Source organism: Frieseomelitta varia, unplaced genomic scaffold, assembly GCF_011392965.1.
Source record: "Frieseomelitta varia isolate USP_RPSP 00005682 unplaced genomic scaffold, Fvar_1.2 scaffold_265, whole genome shotgun sequence".
Lineage (NCBI taxonomy): Eukaryota > Metazoa > Arthropoda > Insecta > Hymenoptera > Apidae > Frieseomelitta > Frieseomelitta varia.
The window spans coordinates 279453-300396 of NW_025109996.1; the positions used below are offsets into that span (position 1 = coordinate 279453).

Consider the following 20944-nt stretch of genomic DNA (forward strand, 5'->3'; position numbering starts at 1 on the left):
TGAATTTTAGAATTGTAGAAAGTATTTGTAGTTGTCAATGTATAGAATTCGGTAATCAAACATTATAAATCCGTTTTGTTAAAATTAAGAATTATTATTAAAGCGTATAGTATATAGGTTTGACATAACAATTTATATTCACATATATTGGGATGTAATAATATACTTACTATAGGGAAATCCCGTCAATATTTAGTTTTAAAAAAGATTTATAGTTATTGCTTTAATAATTTTGAGCATTTTGTTTGAGTAATTTTTCAGGTAATATAGTTCTATATAGCTATTAATAATATGTTCCTTATTTATATTCTTTTTATTATTATTTTCTTATTTATATAATAAGTAGAATTAACAATTACCTGCTACAAAAGTAACATTTTAATTAAGATACTGTAATGTTATTTGACCAAGTATTTAACAAATATTCGAACAAAATGCTCCTTCGGTTGTTGTATGTATCCATTATAATTGCGTTATGGAAGCCATTGGCTGTGGAATGTAGATAGTATTTTCTTATGAGGCCACTTCGGATTTCGTAGAATTATGCTCAATTATATATAATAAAATTAACAAAATTTAAACCAAAAGACTGACACTTCGGGGCCATTTCAATTCAAATTAAAAACATTTTAGAGAAATACATAATTACATGTCAATAGTTGAATGTTAATTATAAATTGGCATTGAAAAAGCTCCTCAAGTTGATTGTTTACAACAAAGAGATAGCTCTACTTTCTGCTGTAGCCCCTTTATTATAAATATATATGATATAAAAATGAACATAAGAATGAATATATAAATGTAAAAACAGAATAGTACTTTTATGTTATCAACTGCAACGTGTTAACAAACTGATAAATCAGTTACACTCATTTTAATATAATATACTGATTCTTATTCTGTTGAATCTAAGTTTATATTTGTGATTGTGATGTCGATTTAATATCCACGAAATGATAGAAGTGACAAGTATATGAAAGTACAGCAGTGATAAGATAAATAGAACATTAGCTTTAATTATCACGAATTGTTAATTATTGATGTTGTGCGACGAATTCAAGTGTTTAATCAATTTATAGTACATTTTTTAAAAACTATGAATTTGGTTTTTTAACATATACTTTCAAAATTTCTATGTTCATAATAAGAAATGTACATAACACTAACATTCAATGTAGGATATTACATTTTTTTTTGCAGAGATTTTATCAAGATTTAGTTACTGTTCTTGACACTTTCTCAACTTTTTTGTCTATTATGAATGTCTTTTAAATTTAGTATTATGTAGCTTATTTCTTCTTGTATTCGCAATCAGTTTGAAAATTTGAAACTGATTGCAAACATAGTTTTTATACATACATAAATATTGTTCGCGTATGTAGTGTTGAATATGTACTTAACTAAGGTATAATATATTTTATAATAAATTTTGATGAAAAATTTGTAATGATTTTGTTAGTAAAAAAAAATAGAATAAATTTTAAATATTAGTATTTCTAACTATATATATATATATATATATATATATATATATATATATATATATATATATATATATATATATATATATATATATATATATTTATTTATTTATTTATTTATTTATTTATAATTATTAATTTATTGTTGTGAACTAAAAAATGTCAGAAGAGTGAATTAAACAAATGTAGTATAAAAAATAGTAATATAGAGATTATTATCTACAATCACATGTTTGCACCAAAATTAAAAATAAAATCTGCATAATAATTATACAGTGACAATCATTTTAACATAGTTTTAATATATGAAAAATATAAACATAGAAATATGTTATAAACAATAAAAAGACCTCCATTAGTTGCAAATCCTTTGTTTCAATGGAAGATCACTTTCTGAATCACTGGATTCATTCGTAGCACCAGGTTCATCATCTGAAGAAGAATAATCTTTTCGTTTTACTTCTGCTTTCTGTGTCTTTTTAAGCTATGAAATAATAAATTTTATTAATTATATTAGTTAATTTGACTGATATATAAAAAAGAAAAAAACAGATTTAATTGACCAATTAACCTTTGGCCAATTTTTAGCAGGCCTTTTTGGAGTATTACTTTTTGGGACATATTTGTCAGCAACTCCCTCGACACGCCTTATATCAAAATCTTGATCTACTTTAGTTACAGTTTGCAACCTTTGTTCTTCTGATGTTACATATAAATCATCTGGTTGATGATAACTATTATGCACTTCATATGCTCTTTTACTGCAAAATAAAGCAGCACATACTGTACATTTTATTAAATCTTCTGGAACAGCTTCTCTTTCTTCCTATTAATTATAAAAGCAAAATGTATAAATATAGTACACTTGTAATAAAATTTGTTTATTTAATATTTACTTATATTTCTTTACTTGAGTATGAGCTCTTTCCAAATGCCGTTGCAAATTGAATTTTATAATATATTCAGCACCACATAAATGGCAGTAATATACACTGAGAGCGTCATTCATTGAATTTACTTTAATTTTATTGCTAGGAGGTGGTGTTGCTATTGGTTGAAATAAATGTACCATCCTATAAATTAAATTATTACATACAATATAAAATCATTTAAAAATTTAGTACTGCTGAATAGATTTACAACCTTTTATGTATAGAGCGATAATGATAATCTAAAGCTTTTTCATTATAAAACATTACATCACAGTCTTCGCATTTCTTATGTTGTTCTTTCCTCTCACTTTCAGATGAATCATGAGATGCTTGATGATTATCCCTGTGTGTCTAATAAAAAATAGGTAATTTATAAAATTAAAGAAAAAACATATACTATGTAGAAATAAAAACATACTTTTAGAGGAAATTGCATCCCACAATAATGACAATAAAACTTTGTTGGCGAATTAGGATGAACTTTAAATCTATGTCGTATTGTTGCACTAATTGAATTAAATGCTTGCCCGCACACATCACATTGAGTATCATCATTTTTGCTTGTTTTCACAGGTCTACCACGAGTATCTATTTCTTTGTTGGCATGTTTCCTATATACACAGTATTTAACTCTTTACATGTAATTAAATTTTCAATTTCTAAAACATTGTTTCAATAACAAATTTAATAAAATTTGTTTTAATTTTCTTTTCTCCTTTTTCTGAAAATAAGTTGTTAGGAAATCTATGAACAAAACAAAATTTGATATATTGTATCAAAATTAAATATTAAAATTTAAAAAAAGATTTTTTTCCCCTTTTCTATATTCTAAATTGATCTTATAACTTACCATTAAACAAAAATCTTATTCTTATGAACATTTTAATTATTAATAATAAAATCTAAGTAGGCAAACAAAATATACATATAATACAAGTATTATAATAAACTGTCAATATTTTAAACATTTAATAAATCATTCAATTTTAAATAACATTATCTCTAACTACTTTTTTACTATTACTAATTTTTTAAAATGCATTTTAACTGTTTAATAATTTTTTATGATATGTGTAATGAATTATAACATTTATATGATATAATAAAATATACAATATAGTAATATTTCATTTAAAAATGATAATAAAAATAATTTTTAAGTGAAATAAATATTTTCTTAGTTGAAAATCTATAATTACGTATTGAAATCTATAAAAACGAAAATGCAAAATTTATAATTAGATAAATTATTTTAAAATAACTATAATTTTAAATGTTATAATAACATTTTACATCTAAATATTATTTTAATCTCTAAATAATGAAAAAATTTGGGAAAGATTTTAACTATAATTTTATAGATAATATTTTATTAAATTATTTCATGGTTTTATATTAAATATCCTATGAATAACTAATCAACAAAATATGTTTTTAATATAAAATATATTGTTAATTCATCTTACTTATCTTATATTATTAGTTATTGTATAACATATTAAAAAAGTATACTATTGTATGATACTATGCTAAATTTTAAATAAACAATATAACATTTATTTAAAAAATTTTCTATTTACTACCCAATTAAAATACGATATTCTTCGTGAAAAAAATTATTTTTAAATGAATTTATGAATAATCTAATTGAATTCATCACAGTTATTTAAATTTATATTTTATAACTATGTTGTTTTTATATTCTACAACTATTATTGTTACTTATTGTTATCATATTAGAAAAATCTCTATTTCAAAAGCAAAAAAAATTGTAAGCAATTGGGAAGCAAATAATAGCGCAAACAATATTCTACCGGTAATGTAGCTAAATATTATCGTTAACGTGTTAACTGTTATCATAACTGTTTGAAAATATTTTTATTCATTATAGGACTTTTTTGGAATGTGCATTGGAATAGGATAAAAAAAATAGGTTGTATATATAAAAATATCCTTGTTTTATAAGATTGCTTGCTTGGTTATGAATATATCAAAAGAAATAGTTTCTTTTAGTACCTAAAATGCGCTTGCAAAGCTTCCTTGGATTCTAATTTCGAGTCGCACAAAACGCAATTGTATTGGTCTTTAGCACTCATTTAGGCGCGAATTTTTATTTCAAAAAAACATTAGAAATTTATCGGACGTCTTTGTGCCAAGTAGTATAACATAAATCCTTCACGCTTTAATATTTGATCGTAATATTTATACTCAATCGATCACGATCCGTAACAATGTAATTCTCGTTGCTTTTTATCTAAAACATTGTCGTTTCCCAATATATACGGCATTCGTTCGTATTTGAATGTAAAAAATTACATAGAACTCACGTCCGCGTAGAAAAATCAATTTTCGGCCATTTTATTGGATTGAAAGTCGCGCCACCTATCGCATACCAATCCAAAAAATACAAAACGATCAGTCTTCTTGACAGAATGTTAGTATGTATATAATAATTAATATAAAAATACATAATTACAAACATCATGAAATTTGTTATAAATACAATAATTTTACACAATTCAGTTACATGTAAAACATGTGTATTTTTCTTGTTTTAGAATACATATGTCTTATATTCTTTATATATTTATCTCTGACAGAGATTTATATTTATATATCTATGTAATTTTTTTTTTAATACATTATGAAAAACATATATTCATATATAAATATTTATTATTTTTCCAACTATTGAATGGAAGGAAAATAAAATAACGAATATGAAACTAACGAATATAAGAAACTATAATCCACTTCAAACAACTTATTTTTTAATGCTATTACTTTTATATAGTTTGATGGTTTTAAAAATAAAGTGATATTAAATGAACACAGCGCGGAATCCACGACATTGTATTAAATTACACTACTGAATATTAATATTAATTGTAAAATGAATATTAAATAAAAATTATTACTTCATTGCAATTCCTGATACAATACAGGCGATGATTGCCCATCTGTTACACCTTGAGCTGCCAATTCAGCTAATGTTCTTTCAAGATAACTTTTATCAGGGTATCCATGACCAGTTGTGGATGGACCCAATTCAGTCTTATGATGTATTTCGTTCCATGTTACTACATCTTCTCTTCCAGTAGTTACTGATCGTCCAATTGTAAATATTAATTTTCGTTCAAACGCAATCTGTAATAGTCTTAAAACTCTACGGCCTAAATTATTATCTGGAAGATAACATATACGTGGAAAGCCTACAGCGTAATAAGTTTGACCAGGATTGGGATGTTCGTTTCCCTGAATTCCTGATGGAATGCTGAAATTTTATGTAATGAAATAAGTGTTTCTCAAATACATAAGTTGTATGGAAATTAATGGATGAAATTCCCAATCTACTTACTCATAAGTTATCTGAATTGTATTTGTATTTGGAAAACCAGGCAATGCTCGAGGTATTCTTGTCCAGTTCATAGTTCCAGGAGGTTGATTTCCTCTTTTTTCACCATAAATTAAACGACAAACAGGACACTGTATATACATAGGAGGCTGCTGACAACTGAGCATTGCATTCAAACATGCTAAATGTAATCTGTGTTTACAACGTGTCAACTCTACTGTTAATGGTTCTGGCATACCGAGACATACAGGACAAGAATCACAATTATCACTTTCTACTACTTTTACATATTGGGAAATAACATCAGATTCAGTATCTACACCTAAACAAATAGTAGATTCATTTGTAATATATTATATCATACAACTATGACAGTAATTTAAAAAAAGTATAAGAAATTACCCAAAATAGTATCTTTAAAAGCATCATCACTGCCTACACTACTATCCAATAAATCTATTGGATTTTCATGACTCAAATATGTAGAAACTGTATCAACACTTGGTCTTCGACCACTTTTCGTACTGCTGGAATCTACATCCAACGCACTATCCCATGTTTTTCTTTTTTGTCCAGATTCGGTATTTGTAATTGAATTATTATTTTCTACTCCGTGTTTATTGCTAAATATATTAAAATTGCTCAAAATAACACGAGCTATATTTGATGGACCAATATCTCCACTTTTGCTCTAAAATATAAGCAATAATATAATATAATATAATATTATGTAAGCAGATTTATAATATAAATAATATAAATAAATATAATATAAATAATATAAATAATATAAATAAATTTATTTATAATATAAATAAATATTTCCTACCTTTTTATTATTCTTTTTTGTACTCCCAGCAGACTTTTTATGTGTAACTTTTGTAGTTATATTTTTGACAGTTGCAGATGTTGCTTTTATCTCGGAAATAACCTGTAATTCTTCTAAAGCAACTTTGACTAAGGGATAAGGTGCTTGTTGAATACGTCGTATCGGCCTTACATATCCAGTACAACAACGTACTTGAGTTAAATTACAAAAATTTATGATATATGGAAAACCTAAATATGTTTTAGAAACATCGATGGTTTTATCACCCTAAAATAAAAAATTAAATTAAGAACATCTTACAATTACAATTAATTTATGATTGATATTTTTCATTGACTAATATTTTTATTTACCCTTGCCCATGCTTCTTCTATGAAACATTGCACTTCCATATCATATGTATGCCAATCATCTGTGTCACCAGCCCATTCCCACTTAGCTCCTTTCCCAGCTGGTGAACTTGGAAGGTAAAATTTTCTTCTAACATTATGCACTTCATCTCCGTCTTCACTACATTGCGTTTTTGTTTTCAAATTTATATAATACCTATTTAAAGTAAATGCATATTTTCGTTGTATATACATAATATAAAACTTTATTATATATATATTTGATATTTAGAATCAATATTTAAGATATTAACTTTGTTAATTTTAAATTCATTACATAAAATAAAGTACAAAATGTTTTTAACTTAATCCTTCAAGTTTTAATAATAATCATATTAACAAATACAATGTTAAATTATTTATGCCACTATTATTAAAAAATATCTTAAAATACAAAACCAAATGAAATTATAATTTCTTTTATACTTTATATTGTTTGTTTCTTCTTATCTTTTTCCAAAACAATCTTTGACTTATTTACATTTATAAATAAATACAAAAGTCACCAAGAGAACATAGTTATATAGATAAAATAACATATATGTATGTATATAAGTTTAAACCTGTCCAAATTCGGATCTGCATCATTCAGAAAGACCCGAGTTAATTTTTTACAATGTGCTCTCTCAAGATGTTGAGACACTGCAGGACTATAAGGTCTCCATCGCCCATTACGATTTTCCCACTCCCAAACAACAACAGCATGACCGTGTTCTTGTGCCTGGGCGTTCATCTTCTTGTTTAAGAATTTCACATGTACGCGCAACACAAACTTGCGCAGCAAAAACGTGAGAACATTTTCAAGTCTTTTGCATCCAATCTAATTCACTTCACTGTATAATATACACATGATAACGCATACATACGAACAAATGCATGTGTGTCACTCCGTTCATATCATAGGAAATAAATTTTAAAATTAAATTTTACCACATAATATTCTATTTTCACTTAATTTAAATTATAATATGAGAATATTATACAACAGAATAAATTGAAAGAAAAAAAGATATCAAATTAACGGTATTCAACACTATTTTATTTGCAGCAAACGCAACGACAAATTCACCTGAAGTATACCCAATTTTAAACATCGAGTAATCGCAATATCGATGATCGATTTCGAATAATCGTGTTTAAAAATTTTTATTATTTAAATTAATGCAGTTAAATGTTATAAAAATCGATTTAAAATACCTTGAATCGTGTATTTCGCTATCCTTGATGCTATTTTTAATTGAAATCATCAAATCATTTAATACAAATTTTAAAACATATATGATATAATTATTTGTTTTCCATTGTATTATTTATTGTTTCGTTCATTTTTAATAATATTTTATGATAATATCTTAATATCTTATATCAAATTCAGCTGTAATTCTTTTAGCAATATTTATGTAATCTCTAAAAATCTACATATATCTATTTTCATGATGCCAAACAAGTTTGGTCAGAGCATCGTATGTACATAGTTATATCGTTTATGGTTTATAAAATTGTGATTTTTTTTATTTAAAAAAAACATTGATTTTAAATTAATACGTTCAAAAATAATACTTGAACCTGTATATAATAAATGAATGATATTTCTTTGTAATTGTTATTGCGTAAAGTTGTTCGAAGTATGATTAAATTATTCCTGTAAACTAAAATTATAACTAAATTATGAAAATACCGCAAAATTAATTACTTGTGTTAAGGTCAATTACTTGAGAGAGATATGCATATTTATTAATGGATATGTACATAGATATGTTTATTTCTTGAATTAACGTATAGGTTAGCTCTTGCAGTTTTTCAAGAAATTTCCCATTTCAATAAACATTCCGTGAAGATGGATGTAGAAAAAGTTGCTGTATTTGCCAGTGTAGGATTTGCAATAGCCATTGCAGCATTTGTTATATGGGGTCCATCTCCTAAACCTAGGAAAAAAGGTATGTTAAATATATTTAATTTCAAATAATTTATCTGGACAAAAATATTTTATTACGTGTTTTCTTTTTTTAGGAAAAGTTATTGGAATCAATAATTTAGGATACACTTGTTTTTTGAATTCTCTTCTACAAGCTTTGGCTGCATGCCCAGTTTTCATTGGATGGTTAAAGAAACAATATGACAAAAATGGAAAAGTTAATTTCATTTCAACTTTATTATCAGTTTTTGAAAGTATGTTGTTATTTTTGGCATTTCTTATTTTATTAATTATTTCTATAAAAAAAATGATTGATATTTTATTAATAAATTAGTAAGAATTTAATCTTTTTAATTAAATTTATAGATTTATTAATTTTGAATTGTATATTGTTACGTACACTATAGTAATATGCATTCTTTTCTTCTTAGAAATTAATGGATATGCAGAAGATTTATATGGTGACGTAACACCAATTGAAATTATTTCGTCGCTTGGTAATCAATGGAAATTTGCACCTGGTCATCAGGATGTACATGAACTATTTCATGTAGTTCTTAGTGCATTACAAGCAGAAATTCAACCTGGAAATAGGGTATGCTTTTAAACATTATTAAATTATAACAAATTGTTAAAAATATATTATTTATTAAATATATGTATATGAATATTTTAAAATACTTTCAAATTTATACGATATATTTTTAAATTATTAAAGTAAAAAGAATAGATAACAAGTTGAATATATCCACAATAAATTATTTCAGAAAGGTTGTTTGTCTGATGCTTTACCACAAAGCCCAATAATGATAACAGATACAAAGAAATTGGGTGATCCTTTAACATTTAGAAGTGTATCTTGTAATGATATTGTATCAGCTAACAAAAATCCTAACATTCCGAATGGTTTTGATAGAAATTGCAATAATCATGTAATATCTTCGACATCCATATCAAGCATTCCTATGACATATAACAAGCCGGGTATAATTCTTGCAAGATCTTCAGAATTACTTTCGAAGAATGTTGAAATTGAGAAAAATAAAGAATCTTTTAAACCCTGGAGCTCCTTATGTACTATGTCATTTTCTACTGCTCCACCAATATCAATAGAAGTACATCCATTTTCTGGTTTATTAACTAGTCAATTACAGTGCAGTTGCTGTAAATGGAAGGTTGGTTTTACTTTAATTAGAATTTTACTCTACTTAAATACAACATATATAATTATAAGAAATAAATAAAAATATTTTTTGTAGTCTGCAGTTCATTATGATAAACTTGAAACAGTTTCTTTGCCTTTGCCTCCCTTTGGTCCACATATTAGATCACATCACACATTGGAAGAATTATTAACGCGTTTTGTAACCAGTGAGGTTGTTCAAGATGTATTATGTGATGGATGCGGAATGCGTTGTTTAGCTACTAAAACTTTAACTCTAGGCAAACTTCCTAAATGTTTATGTTTACATATATCAAGAACCACATGGAGTTCTTCAGGAATACCAATTAAGAGAGATGATCCAGTAAAATTTCCTGAGATACTGACTTTAGATCCTTATACTTTTACAGAAACAAAGAAGCGAAACGCACGGGTATGATATGTAAATAAAATATCAAATATGTATCTATTTTTTATGATCATAAATTTAATATGATATATGAATTGATAGGGTGATCCTGAAGCAACAATGTTACTTAGTAATCGAACGACGTTACAAGATAAACACAAATATCAATTACGTGCAATCGTAGAACACCGCGGACCTGTAGATTCTGGTCACTTTGTTTGTTATAGACGAGGAAATAAAAACAATCAATGGTTGTATACTTCTGATAATGTAGTTGAGAGTATATCTTTGATTGAAGTTTTATGTGCCACACCATATCTTCTCTTCTATGAGCGTATTAATAGCATATAAGATTAGTTAGTAATCAATTTTAGTAATCACAGCAAATTTAGGAATGATGACTCATTGTCAGTATACTAAAATGATGTAATAATTACGATGAAATTTAAGAGACTGAATGTGTTTAATAGTTTTCATGTTTCCATTGCAAAGCAGTCGAAATTATTTCAAACTATTCATTAAATGAACTGAATAAATATTTAAATTTATTTTATTTACTTACATTTCATGTTTTGTGTATTAATTTTTATTATGCATCATTTTTATATAAGTGCAAATTATTTTCTAGCTTATAACTTTGATATTATGGTTTCAGAATTTATTGAAATAATACAAAATTTTTAACCACATATTTTTAAAAATTATTTTAAAATTATACAAAGTAGTCGACACTTAAGACTAGCAACATTGTAGAGTATTATGTATGTAGAATATTATAGCTTATAGAGAGTTAAATTAATTGCTTGATAAATTGTACTAATAGTAAAACTAAAATCAAATTGTGCCAAATGAATCAATCGTTTTTATATATGACTTAAACTATTATTTTATATACCTAAAATTTAGAACTTTAATTCCAGATATGTACTTTACATGAAATACACTTTTGTGCAATTAAAAAATGATAAATTGAGATTTCCTATAATTTGAATAATGATCATTTTTATGTCCTCTGTATTGTTTCAGTCCTAATAAAAGTACAATTATGTTTTTATAAAAATATAAAACAATTGTGATTACAAAAACTTTGAAGTACTATTTAAATTAAAATTAATAATAGTACATTTACTTCAAAATATAAACTTTTATTATAAACTGTTAAAAATGAAATGAAAAATATTAAATTTTAATTGACATTTTTAATTCCACATTAAAATAATAACGAATATCTTTCAAAATTGTACTCTCAGTATAAAAATTTAAAAACATATTTATTGATGTGTAAATAAAATGTAATTTAATATGTTAAAAAATAGAAGCTAATTTTGAAATTATTAAAATATTACATCAGTAGCTATATGCTACGTGATGTACTATTTGAAACTATTTCATTCTATGCTTAATGAAGTTTATTTCCAATTTTTTAAAATTATTTAGATTACTAGAAGAAAATTTTTGCATAGATATGTATGTATGTAATTCATTATAATACGTAGAAATAAAGGAATCGGTCTATTATGGCTCAACAGTAAAACAAGTAGGGGAGAGAAGAGGGAGCAACATGCGGTTTATTAATCGATCAGCTCTGACTATAGTACATTGATATGACTGTAAAGTGAGTGGTTTGTTTTGATTAATGTACGAAATATAATGTTGATATAAATTTTTGTTGTAAAGTTATTCTAATTTATGACACTATGTATGTGTATATGCGCGCTCGTGTGTGTGTGTATGTATGTATGTGTGTGTGCACGCGTGGGTATATATAAGTTTGACGAGTATAAATTTGTAGGTTACATTTGTACCTGTAAACTTTTGTAAATATTCGATCTTTCGAAATTTGTTACGTCAGATTTTATTTTCTATAACGTAAATGCAAAGATGCCCCATTTCGTAAGCACTAAAGACGAAATTGTGAGTGTAGCAATTATTATTCGATAAAATTAAAAGCTTTTAAAATGTTACGTTTTGTAATATTATGTTTTGATTTTTTACAGATACAAAATATGGATGATATTGCTTCTGATTTTGCTTGTCTTAAAGTATCTGCTCTAAAAAAAGCCTCTCGTATATCAGGTGAAGTGGGTAGGATAACAATTGGCCCTGATTCTATAATAAATGAAAACAAAACTGAAAAATTGGAAAATATAGAAAATGAACAGAATTCTTGTAATATTACAGTTCCACAGAAACCTATTCGCTCACAGAATAAGATCTCTATGCAAAGTGGTATTACTTTTTCAGTTAAAAAGATTCTCTTAGAAAGCGAATATCAAAGAAAAGAAGAAGTTCAGGTAAATATATTTTTACTTTCAAAATTATAATTTATGTACAGTATAATTTGCAATATGTAGCTTAATTAATGAAATTTTTAAAAATCAATATTTGGTAATTAAATACTGTAGACTTAAATACTAAATACTGTGAGTTTTTTTCAAAACGCATAAAAAAATCAATTTTAAAAGTATGGTATTATAGGAACAAAAAATATATATATTAATAAGAATTGAAAAGTTTTTTTAAGCAAATTGAACTACAAATATAAGTAATTTTAAAGTAAAAGTGCATATTATTTTATATAAAATATGTAAAATCATAAGAAATGTTAGTGTTATATCTCTTTTTTTTTTTTTTTTTAGAAAGAAATTGCACGTCACTGGCAACATATGAAAGAAAATGGCAAAGCTATACAAGAACATATAGCAATATCACAGTCGCATATGGCTAAAGAGCGTGAACGTAGAAGTAAAGAAAATTATGCATATATACTGGCAGAAGAAAGAATAGTTGAACAAGAAGAAATACGTAGAAGACATGAACGACAAAAAGAAGTTGAAAAATATAGAAAAGAAATGAAAGAGAAAGAAGAATTAACCAAAGAAATAATGATTTTAAGAAATGTGTATGTCCAAAAAAATAATGATTTTGAAAAATATCGTGATATGATAGCACTTTCTGAAAATTATAAAGATAAACATTCTTTTGTCTTGGTATTATCTTCTTATGCTGCAAAATTAGAAGAGTTACATCTTCAAATGAAACTTATAGATGAAAAAATTAAGGTAAAGTAATGAAACATTATTAAATACATATTAAACAATAAATGTTACTAAAAATACAAAAATACATATATATTTTATTTATAGATAAGTGAAATAACATCTGTCGATTTGAATATTATGGTAAAACTAGTTCAACAAATTGATGAACTGTTAAATCTATTTAAATCAGACATAGGTAAGTTATACTATATATTTCTCTTTTTTGGATTTCAAATAATATTTCGTATAATTATATAATGTAGATAGAATAAATGTTCAGAGTGAAGTAAATTTAACTGGAACAGAAAATATGATACATTCTCATACAACGCAATTGGCAGAATCACAGGAGCTTCCAAATAGTCAAACAGTTTGTGAGCCAGTTATATCAGAACAAATAAATATCGAAAATAACGAAGTACAGAAATACGAAGAAGAAAAAGGAAATATAGTTTCAGAGATTATGATTTCTACAAATATTTCACAAGAAAGTCCAATTGTTAATATAGAAGAAAATATATCAACGGCCGAATCGGATAAAGGTAAAATAAGTTCATATTATATAATTATGATTTACGTTAATAAATTAGCAATAAATATATTTCTTTTTATTTACAGATTATTTGTATAAATATGTCAATAAAGAATTATTAGAAATGTATGTGAATAATCAAAAATTTTTAGAAAATTATATAAAAACGTTTGATGAATTTTTACAATCTTCAGCTACAAAAAAGTTTAGATTTGAATGTCAAAAAGCAATAAATATACCTGTAAATGCAATATCTGGCATTAGTCAACAGCACCTGACAGATAAATATGAAAAATTGCATAATCTGCTTATGGGAAAATCTTGGCCAAATGTTAATCAACATCCACATGGGGCAGATTTTTGTAAAAATATTTTGGCTAAAAAATTAGTTGTATGTAACTTCATATAAATTTTATATATATACTAAATATTTTAAATTATAATAGATTTCATGTAAACCCGTTTTTAATAGAATCAAGGTGAGACGCTCATTTCAAGTAAACCAAAGATGGCATTTCCTATTGCTGCTATAATTGTCGCTCTTTGGAACGATCATTCCGATTTTGGTGATTTACTTCTGTCACATTTTTACAATGTTTGTCCATTTACTGTTCCTATCTTTATGCCAAAAATGGTAGGACAATCGAATGATAATTATTATAAATTAATGGGTTATAAATATGCTGAAGATGGTACAATTGAGAAACATGATAAATTTTTGAAAAGAATGTCTGGTTTGATGAGACTTTATGCTTCTATTACTATCACGACTCAAAGAAAAGGAGTTAATAAAACTAATCCACATGGACTTCAAAAGGCATGGCAATGGCTGGCTGCTATTTCAAATATTGGTAATATAGATATTTAAAAAGTTGCAAAAAATCGTATTGAATTTTCAGTAACATTCTGCAATTTTATTTCAGAACCGCGAAAAGAAGTAACAGATCTTTGTGCAACTCTCTTATTAGACATGCTTGAAGTTGCTGGAAATACATTATGGATCGCATATCGAAAACAATTCTATAAAATGTTAACTTTATTATCAGAGGAATATTATCCGCGCATAAAAAATGTAGGATCTATTGGTAGTGGTCCATTGGTACGTCTTGAAGAATTTTTGAAAAATAGCTTAGCAAAAGGTTCTATATCTCCTCCTGATGGTCAGCTTCCTCCAAATTTTTGGTGATTTCAGTTGTGAATTAATTCCTCCATTTTTTATAAAGTACTTCATAAATTTTTGACCTTTATCAATACTCGTGAAACATTCAAATATTATGAAAGTTTGTGAAAAAATATTTTAAAATAATTTGTACATATGAAAAATCATATTTATTAAACTTTTAATGCACGAAAGAAGAATGCAAACAAGTGTAAACACAAGAAATGATGTATGTATAATTACGAATATGCTTATAAATAATACAATAAGAATAATGTAATTTTTTTAATAGTACGGTACGCTTGTAGCTACAGATTTTGCGCCATCGAGCTTGTAAAATTTTTCAAAATTTTTGGTAAAGCCTGTAACACCGAAAGGAGCGAATCTATCTAACCATTCCCTGTCTTGATTTATGTTTAATAAGTAAGTTGTAATTTTTCTTTTGAGGACATCTGCAAATATGATGGAACATATGGCATAAATGAGATCCTATACATTTTTATTCCTGTAACATTTGTACCTGAAAGTGTTCCCTTTACCATGACGCGGTAAGGTGGCAATGGTCCTAAACTTGTTAATATATGAAGTGAATTGATTCCTGGTAATGTGTTTTTATGGCACTTAATAACAGGAGATTCTAAAACTCCAACTTCAGCTTGTTTTCCTGCAACCATTTGTAAAGTAGCAACTTGTGAATCAGCATCTGAAAATTAATTTTATATTTTATTTAATTGTTTTTATAACATATTAAAACTAAAAGACATGATTTTAATATAATGTACGAACCAAGTGTATTGCCGAAAAAAGCTGGACTTTCACCTTTCATATATAAATAGTTAAATAACAATGCTGCTGCCCCAATGTTTCTTTTTCGATCTGGAAGAGAACATCTATGACCCCGAAGATCTGTGATATCCTATAAAAACATTTTCTCAATCAATATATTTATATTTTTAATTGTATATTTGACTTTGATATTTACTTGTACATGTAATGCGCGGTCTGCAGCCACAACAATATCAGCATATACACACGATGAATTATTTTTATTAAGATGATGTTCGAAACAAAAACTCACGGGCAAAAGCACACCGTCTTTCCACTCTGTACTTGCTGGTAAGATAGCTGAAAAATATTAATCAGTACCATCTATTATTATATATCCAAAACATACATATAAAGAAATTAATTATAACGTAAACAGTTAAAAAATAAAATCATTTTCTGCTTTTTCATTACATAATCCAAATAATACTATACTTTCTATTACGTGTTAAATTGACATAATAATAATAACACCATACCGATATCTGCAACTTCTTTTGCAACTGGTCTATCACTTCTGGGTTCGTGTAACAATACTACAGGTTTTTCAGTAGCGACTTCGATCGCTTCTACAAGTACTTCAAATAAATTAATCGGTAATGAAGGTACAAGATGTGTTGTTAAAACAAGTGGGCGTTCACTCAGTAATGGTGTAGAAAGTGGAGGACATTTTCGAGGAACAGCAACATTTGACGGTTTTGAAACATCCTGGAAATATGTTATACGTTAAACAATAATTAATTATTTAAAATATTAAAATTATTTACTATTTTATGTACAAAATCTATAAAAGTACATATTTGTTTATTTTTTATTTTTTTATATTTTATATATATTACGATAAATATCGATAGATGTGAATTCATACGAAATTATTTCTTTTTATTCACGAATTAGTTATGTTAGTTTGCTGTAAAATAAAAAATAATTATTATGTTGCATTATGTATGATAAAACTTACAAATTTATCAGCAATAGGAATCATTTTACATTTTGGAATATCGGTTTGGTTTACATTAACACTACATTTTGATTCTTTGTCTTCCATTTTAAGTTTTTCCACTCTTAATTCAATATTTTTCAATTCTGAGGTTTTAGACTTCATCTGTTGCTGTTCTGGCTTTGAAACTTTTGATTGTTCATTTAGCAGTTGAAATGTTTCTTGCTTCCCAGTTTCTTTCAAATCTTTTTGTTCTATTTTCATTTCGGACTTTTCATTTTTAATTTGGGGTGTTTCCTGCTTCCCAGTTTCTTTCAAGTCTTTTTGTTCTATTTTCATTTCGGACTTGTCATTTTTAATTTGGGGTGTTTCTTGCTTCCCAGTTTTTTTCAAATCTTTTTGTTCTACTTTCATTCCGAATTTTTCGTTTTTAGTTTGGAGTGTTTCTTGCTTACTAGTTTCTTTCAAATCTTTTTGTTCTACTTTCATTTCGAAATTTTCATTTTTAGTTTGGGATCTTTCTTGCTTCTCAGTTTCTTTCAAATCTTTTTGTTCTACTTTCATTCCGAACTTTTCATTTTTAGTTTGAAAATTTTCATGAGGAACGACTGTGGCATGCATTAATTTTTTTATAATTATCGAAGTGTCTTTTGATTCGGTATGGACCAATTCACCTTGAACCGATTTATCCGTCGATGTTTTTGTCGTAGATAACATATTGTCGTATAATTTTATATTTTTATCTGAGAACAAGAAGTTTTAAGATATTATTAAGGTTACAAAACAGAAAAATAATTATTACGAATTAAAAAACAGGGGGAGAAGAAATTTTGAAACAATAAAAATTTTCATCGTTTATTACTCAATTATTACATAAATATGTATACAAATGTATGTATATGTTGTAGTAAATTAAATTTTACTTAAAAAATTACATAATTTAAAAAAAAGTTTATTATCATTATTATGAAAAACGTGAATCAAGTATAAAACAAAAATATAGTGGACATTATGAATGTAATGCGGCATGGCATGAATTTTTTAAATTAATTTAAATTACGTTAGAAAAACATAAGTTCAATAAGATTCTTGAAAGAAAATTACCAACAAATTATTGATACATGCAACATGAAATAACACTACCTTATGCTTGTGAATTAATGAATTTCTTATACGTATGTTCGTCGTTTTATCGTATTATAGCTAACTTGGTTTCGAATTCAAACATGTTCCGATTAAATACAATCTTATCGGTGTTAGTTTCTTTTCTTAATTAGTGATACAATATAAGACGGTTAAATTCCATTGTAATTATTTTTATATGATTCGACTAGAGAAATACACTTGTTTATTTTCTTTCTAAACAGTGATAATAATCAGATTATCATAAATATTTCGTTGATTGAAAATTATAATACTATCGGCAGTATCCTGTACGTATACTCAAATACATTTGTTAAATTTATCAATGATGAATAAAACTAAAATTAGTATAGATCAGATTTTAAATTTAAAAGAATTTGAATTTGACATTAAAATATATAGGTATCATAGTGCATTATTGTTGAGCAATTGTACTGACAGAAATAAATAAATACATGATGATCTATTTCTAGGGAAGGTTAATTACTAGCAATATTTCGAGCTAATACACAAAATCGATTCTGAAATTGTTTTGATTATAATCGTTTCGTTAGAAACGAAATATCATACGAGTCAATTTCCTCTCCCTATTTATTTTTTATTTTTTCACATAAAATCTCTGTGTTGTCATTTTTATTGCATTAAATTAATCTCATCTGCCAACCGACATTTCAAAAACTAATGACGTATGATAAATTATATAGTATTTGAAATTTTAATTCCGCAAAAAATAAAGGAAAAAAATGAACGATAGTAAATTGTCTTTTAGATCTGAAACGACAATCGATGAACCTGCGAGTGTTAATCTCGACAAAGTTCGATAATTCGATACCGTATAGCAGGTACCAATCAAATATTTTTATATATCGATAGAAATGTATACATTTTGTACATACGTGTATAGACTGACTGAGACTTACTTCTTCTGCAGTGCTGTTAAATAAAATACACTATATCGTGAGAGCGGTAACCAAAACTGTCAAACGTTCGATGACAGAATAATAGGATTGTTGCTACTTGGAATGGTTTACGCGAGTGTCGAATAAACGTTATGCGGATAATCTTCAGTCGATTGCCGCGTGATGGCTGCGTGTTCCAAAGAAATGATGCTATTTCAATGCAGGTTCCAGTGATACCGGTTGGATAAAGATATCGCACAATTTCGAACTTTGTATCCCGCTGCAAACTTTATATGTACGTATTATAATGATTTACGATAAAAGCCACTCGGCATAGTTCCTTTTTTTAGGTTGGATTCACTGTTTGGTTTTCTTCAAATCAGTTTTCTATTTCAGTCAAATATAATTGTACAGTAGAACTTCGTTTATCCGAACACATCAGAGGACAAAATGGTTTTGAACAACCAAGAGGTTCGGATAATAGAAGCCCATTAACTTTCTCTATATCTTACTTTTATTTGTTTAGGTTTTAGGTAATAAGAGAAGTAGTAGTTTATCAATTATAAATTCGTATATCTGAGGGTCTGAGGCACAACACTAGTTTGTATAAACGAGGCACAGATAAACGAAATTCTACTGTATGAAAACTGATATTATAATATAGAAAATAAGCAATACTTTCCCAAAAGGAGAATTTTAATTTTGATATTATTTCTTGCAGCGATGAAAATTCACCAAATATATACAGAATTACTGAAATCAGTGAAATAACACATTTACTTATCGAAAAGTTGGACAAAACAGTGAGTATTGTAGATGTATAATTTATATATAAATAGTAAATGCATAACAATCATACATATTATTGTGCATATCTGCTTTTTATTAATATATACCTAGGAACTACACATAATATCTACACAATAATATTTAATATTAAAAAAATAGCCCATTGAATTTGAATATACCAATTTTGGCAATAGGATTGAAGGTTATAGTTTGTACTATTCTGTATCTTACCTGTAATTTTGCCTTTGCTTTCAACCTCGAAATGATTCTTCCAAAATTATTTTCTATAATATTATTTTCAAATACATCTACATGTATATACATATGGAATTTTGAATGAATTTGATTGCCAGTGCGTTTTGAGATAATACAAATTTTGTATAAGACATAATTATTTATTTATGTGATGTATTCAGCGAGTCTTGCAAACGGACGAAAGTCCCACCGACCTTATGAAATTAAATCACGGTCGATAGAGACCTCATCCGGACACACAACTCGTGACTCGTCCATCTTCGAAATTTCAATTTTCATCTTTCTATTATTCTGAGATAAAATCGTGTATTATCTGCAAGAGAAAAGAAATATTTGTACAATTTTGTCAATATTAAAAAAAAATATATATTTATAATGATATGATGGCATTGGTATCCTTATAATTAACATTCCGTATCAGATAAATAAAAATGATTAACATATGTTCATATGTATATAAATATACAATATATATGTAATGCTCATTTAGACATATTTGATTAACAAGTAAATAATAGTATACATATTTCAATTGCATATCAAGATCATAGCATAACGTCAATTACATCGCAGATACGCAATTTGGCGCATAGTCAAATTTTCATATGATGCCACATATCCATGTGCATTCTCTGACTTATTTTTTTCACTCATTGCATCGATATTCTATGCTAAACATTCGTTTGAATCCCGATCACATTATTCGTAATTTTGTCATTTTGGGCAGATACCTAATAGACACATACACACATGTAGGTTTGGGGTTATTCCGCAATAATAAATATTTATAATAAACATTTATTATTATAGCAATTTATTATAGTTGTGACGTTGTAAAATTATGCAGCAAAATTATAACTTAAATAAAATTAAATTACTGTCGTTCACA

General features: G+C 26.4%; 5 protein-coding genes and 1 long non-coding RNA gene across 13 annotated transcripts; 3 read left to right on the forward strand and 3 right to left on the reverse strand.

Moving 5' to 3' along the window:
- Nucleotides 1-1763: 1763 nt before the first annotated feature.
- Nucleotides 1764-4567, reverse strand: LOC122528848 (zinc finger protein 33B-like). Of its 2 annotated transcripts, none has more exons than XM_043654412.1 (6): nucleotides 4430-4567; nucleotides 2832-3024; nucleotides 2625-2764; nucleotides 2392-2554; nucleotides 2091-2307; nucleotides 1764-1965 (listed from the first exon to the last, which is right to left on the reverse strand). In XM_043654412.1, the coding sequence occupies exons 1-6, from the start codon at nucleotides 4507-4509 to the stop codon at nucleotides 1961-1963; spliced, it is 798 nt and encodes a 265-aa protein (XP_043510347.1). In that variant the 5' UTR covers nucleotides 4510-4567; the 3' UTR covers nucleotides 1764-1960. The 2 variants fall into 2 exon arrangements, with proteins under 2 accessions (XP_043510347.1, XP_043510346.1); XM_043654411.1 differs by having other exon boundaries at nucleotides 2053-2307.
- LOC122528845 (protein deltex) lies at nucleotides 4430-7719 on the reverse strand. 2 transcript variants are annotated; one of them, XR_006306678.1, is made up of 8 exons: nucleotides 7550-7719; nucleotides 6951-7143; nucleotides 6598-6864; nucleotides 6171-6459; nucleotides 5772-6090; nucleotides 5332-5687; nucleotides 4741-4795; nucleotides 4430-4667 (listed from the first exon to the last, which is right to left on the reverse strand). XR_006306678.1 is itself a non-coding variant. In XM_043654405.1 (7 exons), the coding sequence occupies exons 1-6, from the start codon at nucleotides 7717-7719 to the stop codon at nucleotides 5333-5335; spliced, it is 1593 nt and encodes a 530-aa protein (XP_043510340.1). In that variant the 3' UTR covers nucleotides 4430-4795; nucleotide 5332. The 2 variants fall into 2 exon arrangements, 1 of the variants encoding a protein (XP_043510340.1); XM_043654405.1 differs by having other exon boundaries at nucleotides 4430-4795.
- LOC122528847 (ubiquitin carboxyl-terminal hydrolase 30 homolog) lies at nucleotides 7663-11336 on the forward strand. 3 transcript variants are annotated; one of them, XM_043654410.1, is made up of 7 exons: nucleotides 7663-7774; nucleotides 8769-8923; nucleotides 8997-9155; nucleotides 9333-9496; nucleotides 9669-10076; nucleotides 10161-10496; nucleotides 10575-11336. In XM_043654410.1, the coding sequence occupies exons 2-7, from the start codon at nucleotides 8824-8826 to the stop codon at nucleotides 10821-10823; spliced, it is 1416 nt and encodes a 471-aa protein (XP_043510345.1). In that variant the 5' UTR covers nucleotides 7663-7774; nucleotides 8769-8823; the 3' UTR covers nucleotides 10824-11336. The 3 variants fall into 3 exon arrangements, with proteins under 3 accessions (XP_043510345.1, XP_043510344.1, XP_043510343.1); XM_043654409.1 differs by lacking the exon at nucleotides 7663-7774 and adding an exon at nucleotides 8431-8449; XM_043654408.1 differs by lacking the exon at nucleotides 7663-7774 and adding an exon at nucleotides 8515-8611.
- A 576-nt stretch (nucleotides 11337-11912) lies between these two features.
- On the forward strand, nucleotides 11913-15689 carry LOC122528844 (nucleoporin GLE1). Of its 3 annotated transcripts, none has more exons than XM_043654402.1 (9): nucleotides 11917-12110; nucleotides 12265-12386; nucleotides 12470-12766; nucleotides 13112-13534; nucleotides 13619-13709; nucleotides 13777-14055; nucleotides 14132-14436; nucleotides 14518-14896; nucleotides 14969-15689. In XM_043654402.1, the coding sequence occupies exons 2-9, from the start codon at nucleotides 12354-12356 to the stop codon at nucleotides 15229-15231; spliced, it is 2070 nt and encodes a 689-aa protein (XP_043510337.1). In that variant the 5' UTR covers nucleotides 11917-12110; nucleotides 12265-12353; the 3' UTR covers nucleotides 15232-15689. The 3 variants fall into 3 exon arrangements, with proteins under 3 accessions (XP_043510338.1, XP_043510337.1, XP_043510336.1); XM_043654401.1 differs by having other exon boundaries at nucleotides 11917-12087; XM_043654403.1 differs by lacking the exon at nucleotides 12265-12386 and having other exon boundaries at nucleotides 11913-12087.
- LOC122528846 lies at nucleotides 15356-17686 on the reverse strand. Of its 2 annotated transcripts, XM_043654407.1 has the most exons (7): nucleotides 17538-17686; nucleotides 16991-17237; nucleotides 16509-16737; nucleotides 16187-16329; nucleotides 15991-16120; nucleotides 15725-15907; nucleotides 15356-15656 (listed from the first exon to the last, which is right to left on the reverse strand). In XM_043654407.1, the coding sequence occupies exons 1-7, from the start codon at nucleotides 17684-17686 to the stop codon at nucleotides 15490-15492; spliced, it is 1248 nt and encodes a 415-aa protein (XP_043510342.1). In that variant the 3' UTR covers nucleotides 15356-15489. The 2 variants fall into 2 exon arrangements, with proteins under 2 accessions (XP_043510342.1, XP_043510341.1); XM_043654406.1 differs by having other exon boundaries at nucleotides 16991-17686.
- Nucleotides 17687-18447: 761 nt separating this feature from the next.
- Nucleotides 18448-19820, forward strand: LOC122528849. Its single transcript, XR_006306679.1, has 4 exons — nucleotides 18448-18954; nucleotides 19044-19306; nucleotides 19408-19649; nucleotides 19733-19820. It is a non-coding gene; the product is annotated as an uncharacterized LOC122528849 (long non-coding RNA).
- The last annotated feature ends 1124 nt before the right edge of the window (nucleotides 19821-20944 follow it).

What these genes read in the sequence shown, in the direction of transcription:
- LOC122528846 (XM_043654406.1), bottom strand. Translation starts at nt 17,686, where the DNA reads ATGTTATCTACGACAAAAACATCGACGGATAAATCGGTTCAAGGTGAA. An exon ending in ACCGCGCATTACATGTACAA is followed by an intron (nt 16,121 to 16,186) that starts GTAAATATCAAA and finishes ATGTTTTTATAG; the next exon opens with GATATCACAGATCTTCGGGG. An exon ending in GGTAAAGGGAACACTTTCAG is followed by an intron (nt 15,657 to 15,724) that starts GTACAAATGTTA and finishes TCATATTTGCAG; the next exon opens with ATGTCCTCAAAAGAAAAATT.
- LOC122528844 (XM_043654402.1), top strand. Translation starts at nt 12,354, where the DNA reads ATGCCCCATTTCGTAAGCACTAAAGACGAAATT. An exon ending in TCTATTTAAATCAGACATAG is followed by an intron (nt 13,710 to 13,776) that starts GTAAGTTATACT and finishes TATATAATGTAG; the next exon opens with ATAGAATAAATGTTCAGAGT. An exon ending in TTTTGGCTAAAAAATTAGTT is followed by an intron (nt 14,437 to 14,517) that starts GTATGTAACTTC and finishes CGTTTTTAATAG; the next exon opens with AATCAAGGTGAGACGCTCAT.
- LOC122528845 (XM_043654405.1), bottom strand. Translation starts at nt 7,719, where the DNA reads ATGAACGCCCAGGCACAAGAACACGGTCATGCTGTTGTTGTTTGGGAG. An exon ending in GCAGATCCGAATTTGGACAG is followed by an intron (nt 7,144 to 7,549) that starts GTTTAAACTTAT and finishes TACTTTAAATAG; the next exon opens with GTATTATATAAATTTGAAAA. An exon ending in TAGAAGAAGCATGGGCAAGG is followed by an intron (nt 6,865 to 6,950) that starts GTAAATAAAAAT and finishes TTTTTATTTTAG; the next exon opens with GGTGATAAAACCATCGATGT.
- LOC122528847 (XM_043654410.1), top strand. Translation starts at nt 8,824, where the DNA reads ATGGATGTAGAAAAAGTTGCTGTATTTGCCAGTGTAGGATTTGCAATA. An exon ending in TCCTAAACCTAGGAAAAAAG is followed by an intron (nt 8,924 to 8,996) that starts GTATGTTAAATA and finishes TTCTTTTTTTAG; the next exon opens with GAAAAGTTATTGGAATCAAT. An exon ending in AAATTCAACCTGGAAATAGG is followed by an intron (nt 9,497 to 9,668) that starts GTATGCTTTTAA and finishes AAATTATTTCAG; the next exon opens with AAAGGTTGTTTGTCTGATGC.
- LOC122528848 (XM_043654411.1), bottom strand. Translation starts at nt 4,509, where the DNA reads ATGAGTGCTAAAGACCAATACAATTGCGTTTTGTGCGACTCGAAATTA. An exon ending in GGATGCAATTTCCTCTAAAA is followed by an intron (nt 2,765 to 2,831) that starts GTATGTTTTTAT and finishes ATTTTTTATTAG; the next exon opens with ACACACAGGGATAATCATCA. An exon ending in TATCGCTCTATACATAAAAG is followed by an intron (nt 2,555 to 2,624) that starts GTTGTAAATCTA and finishes TTTAATTTATAG; the next exon opens with GATGGTACATTTATTTCAAC.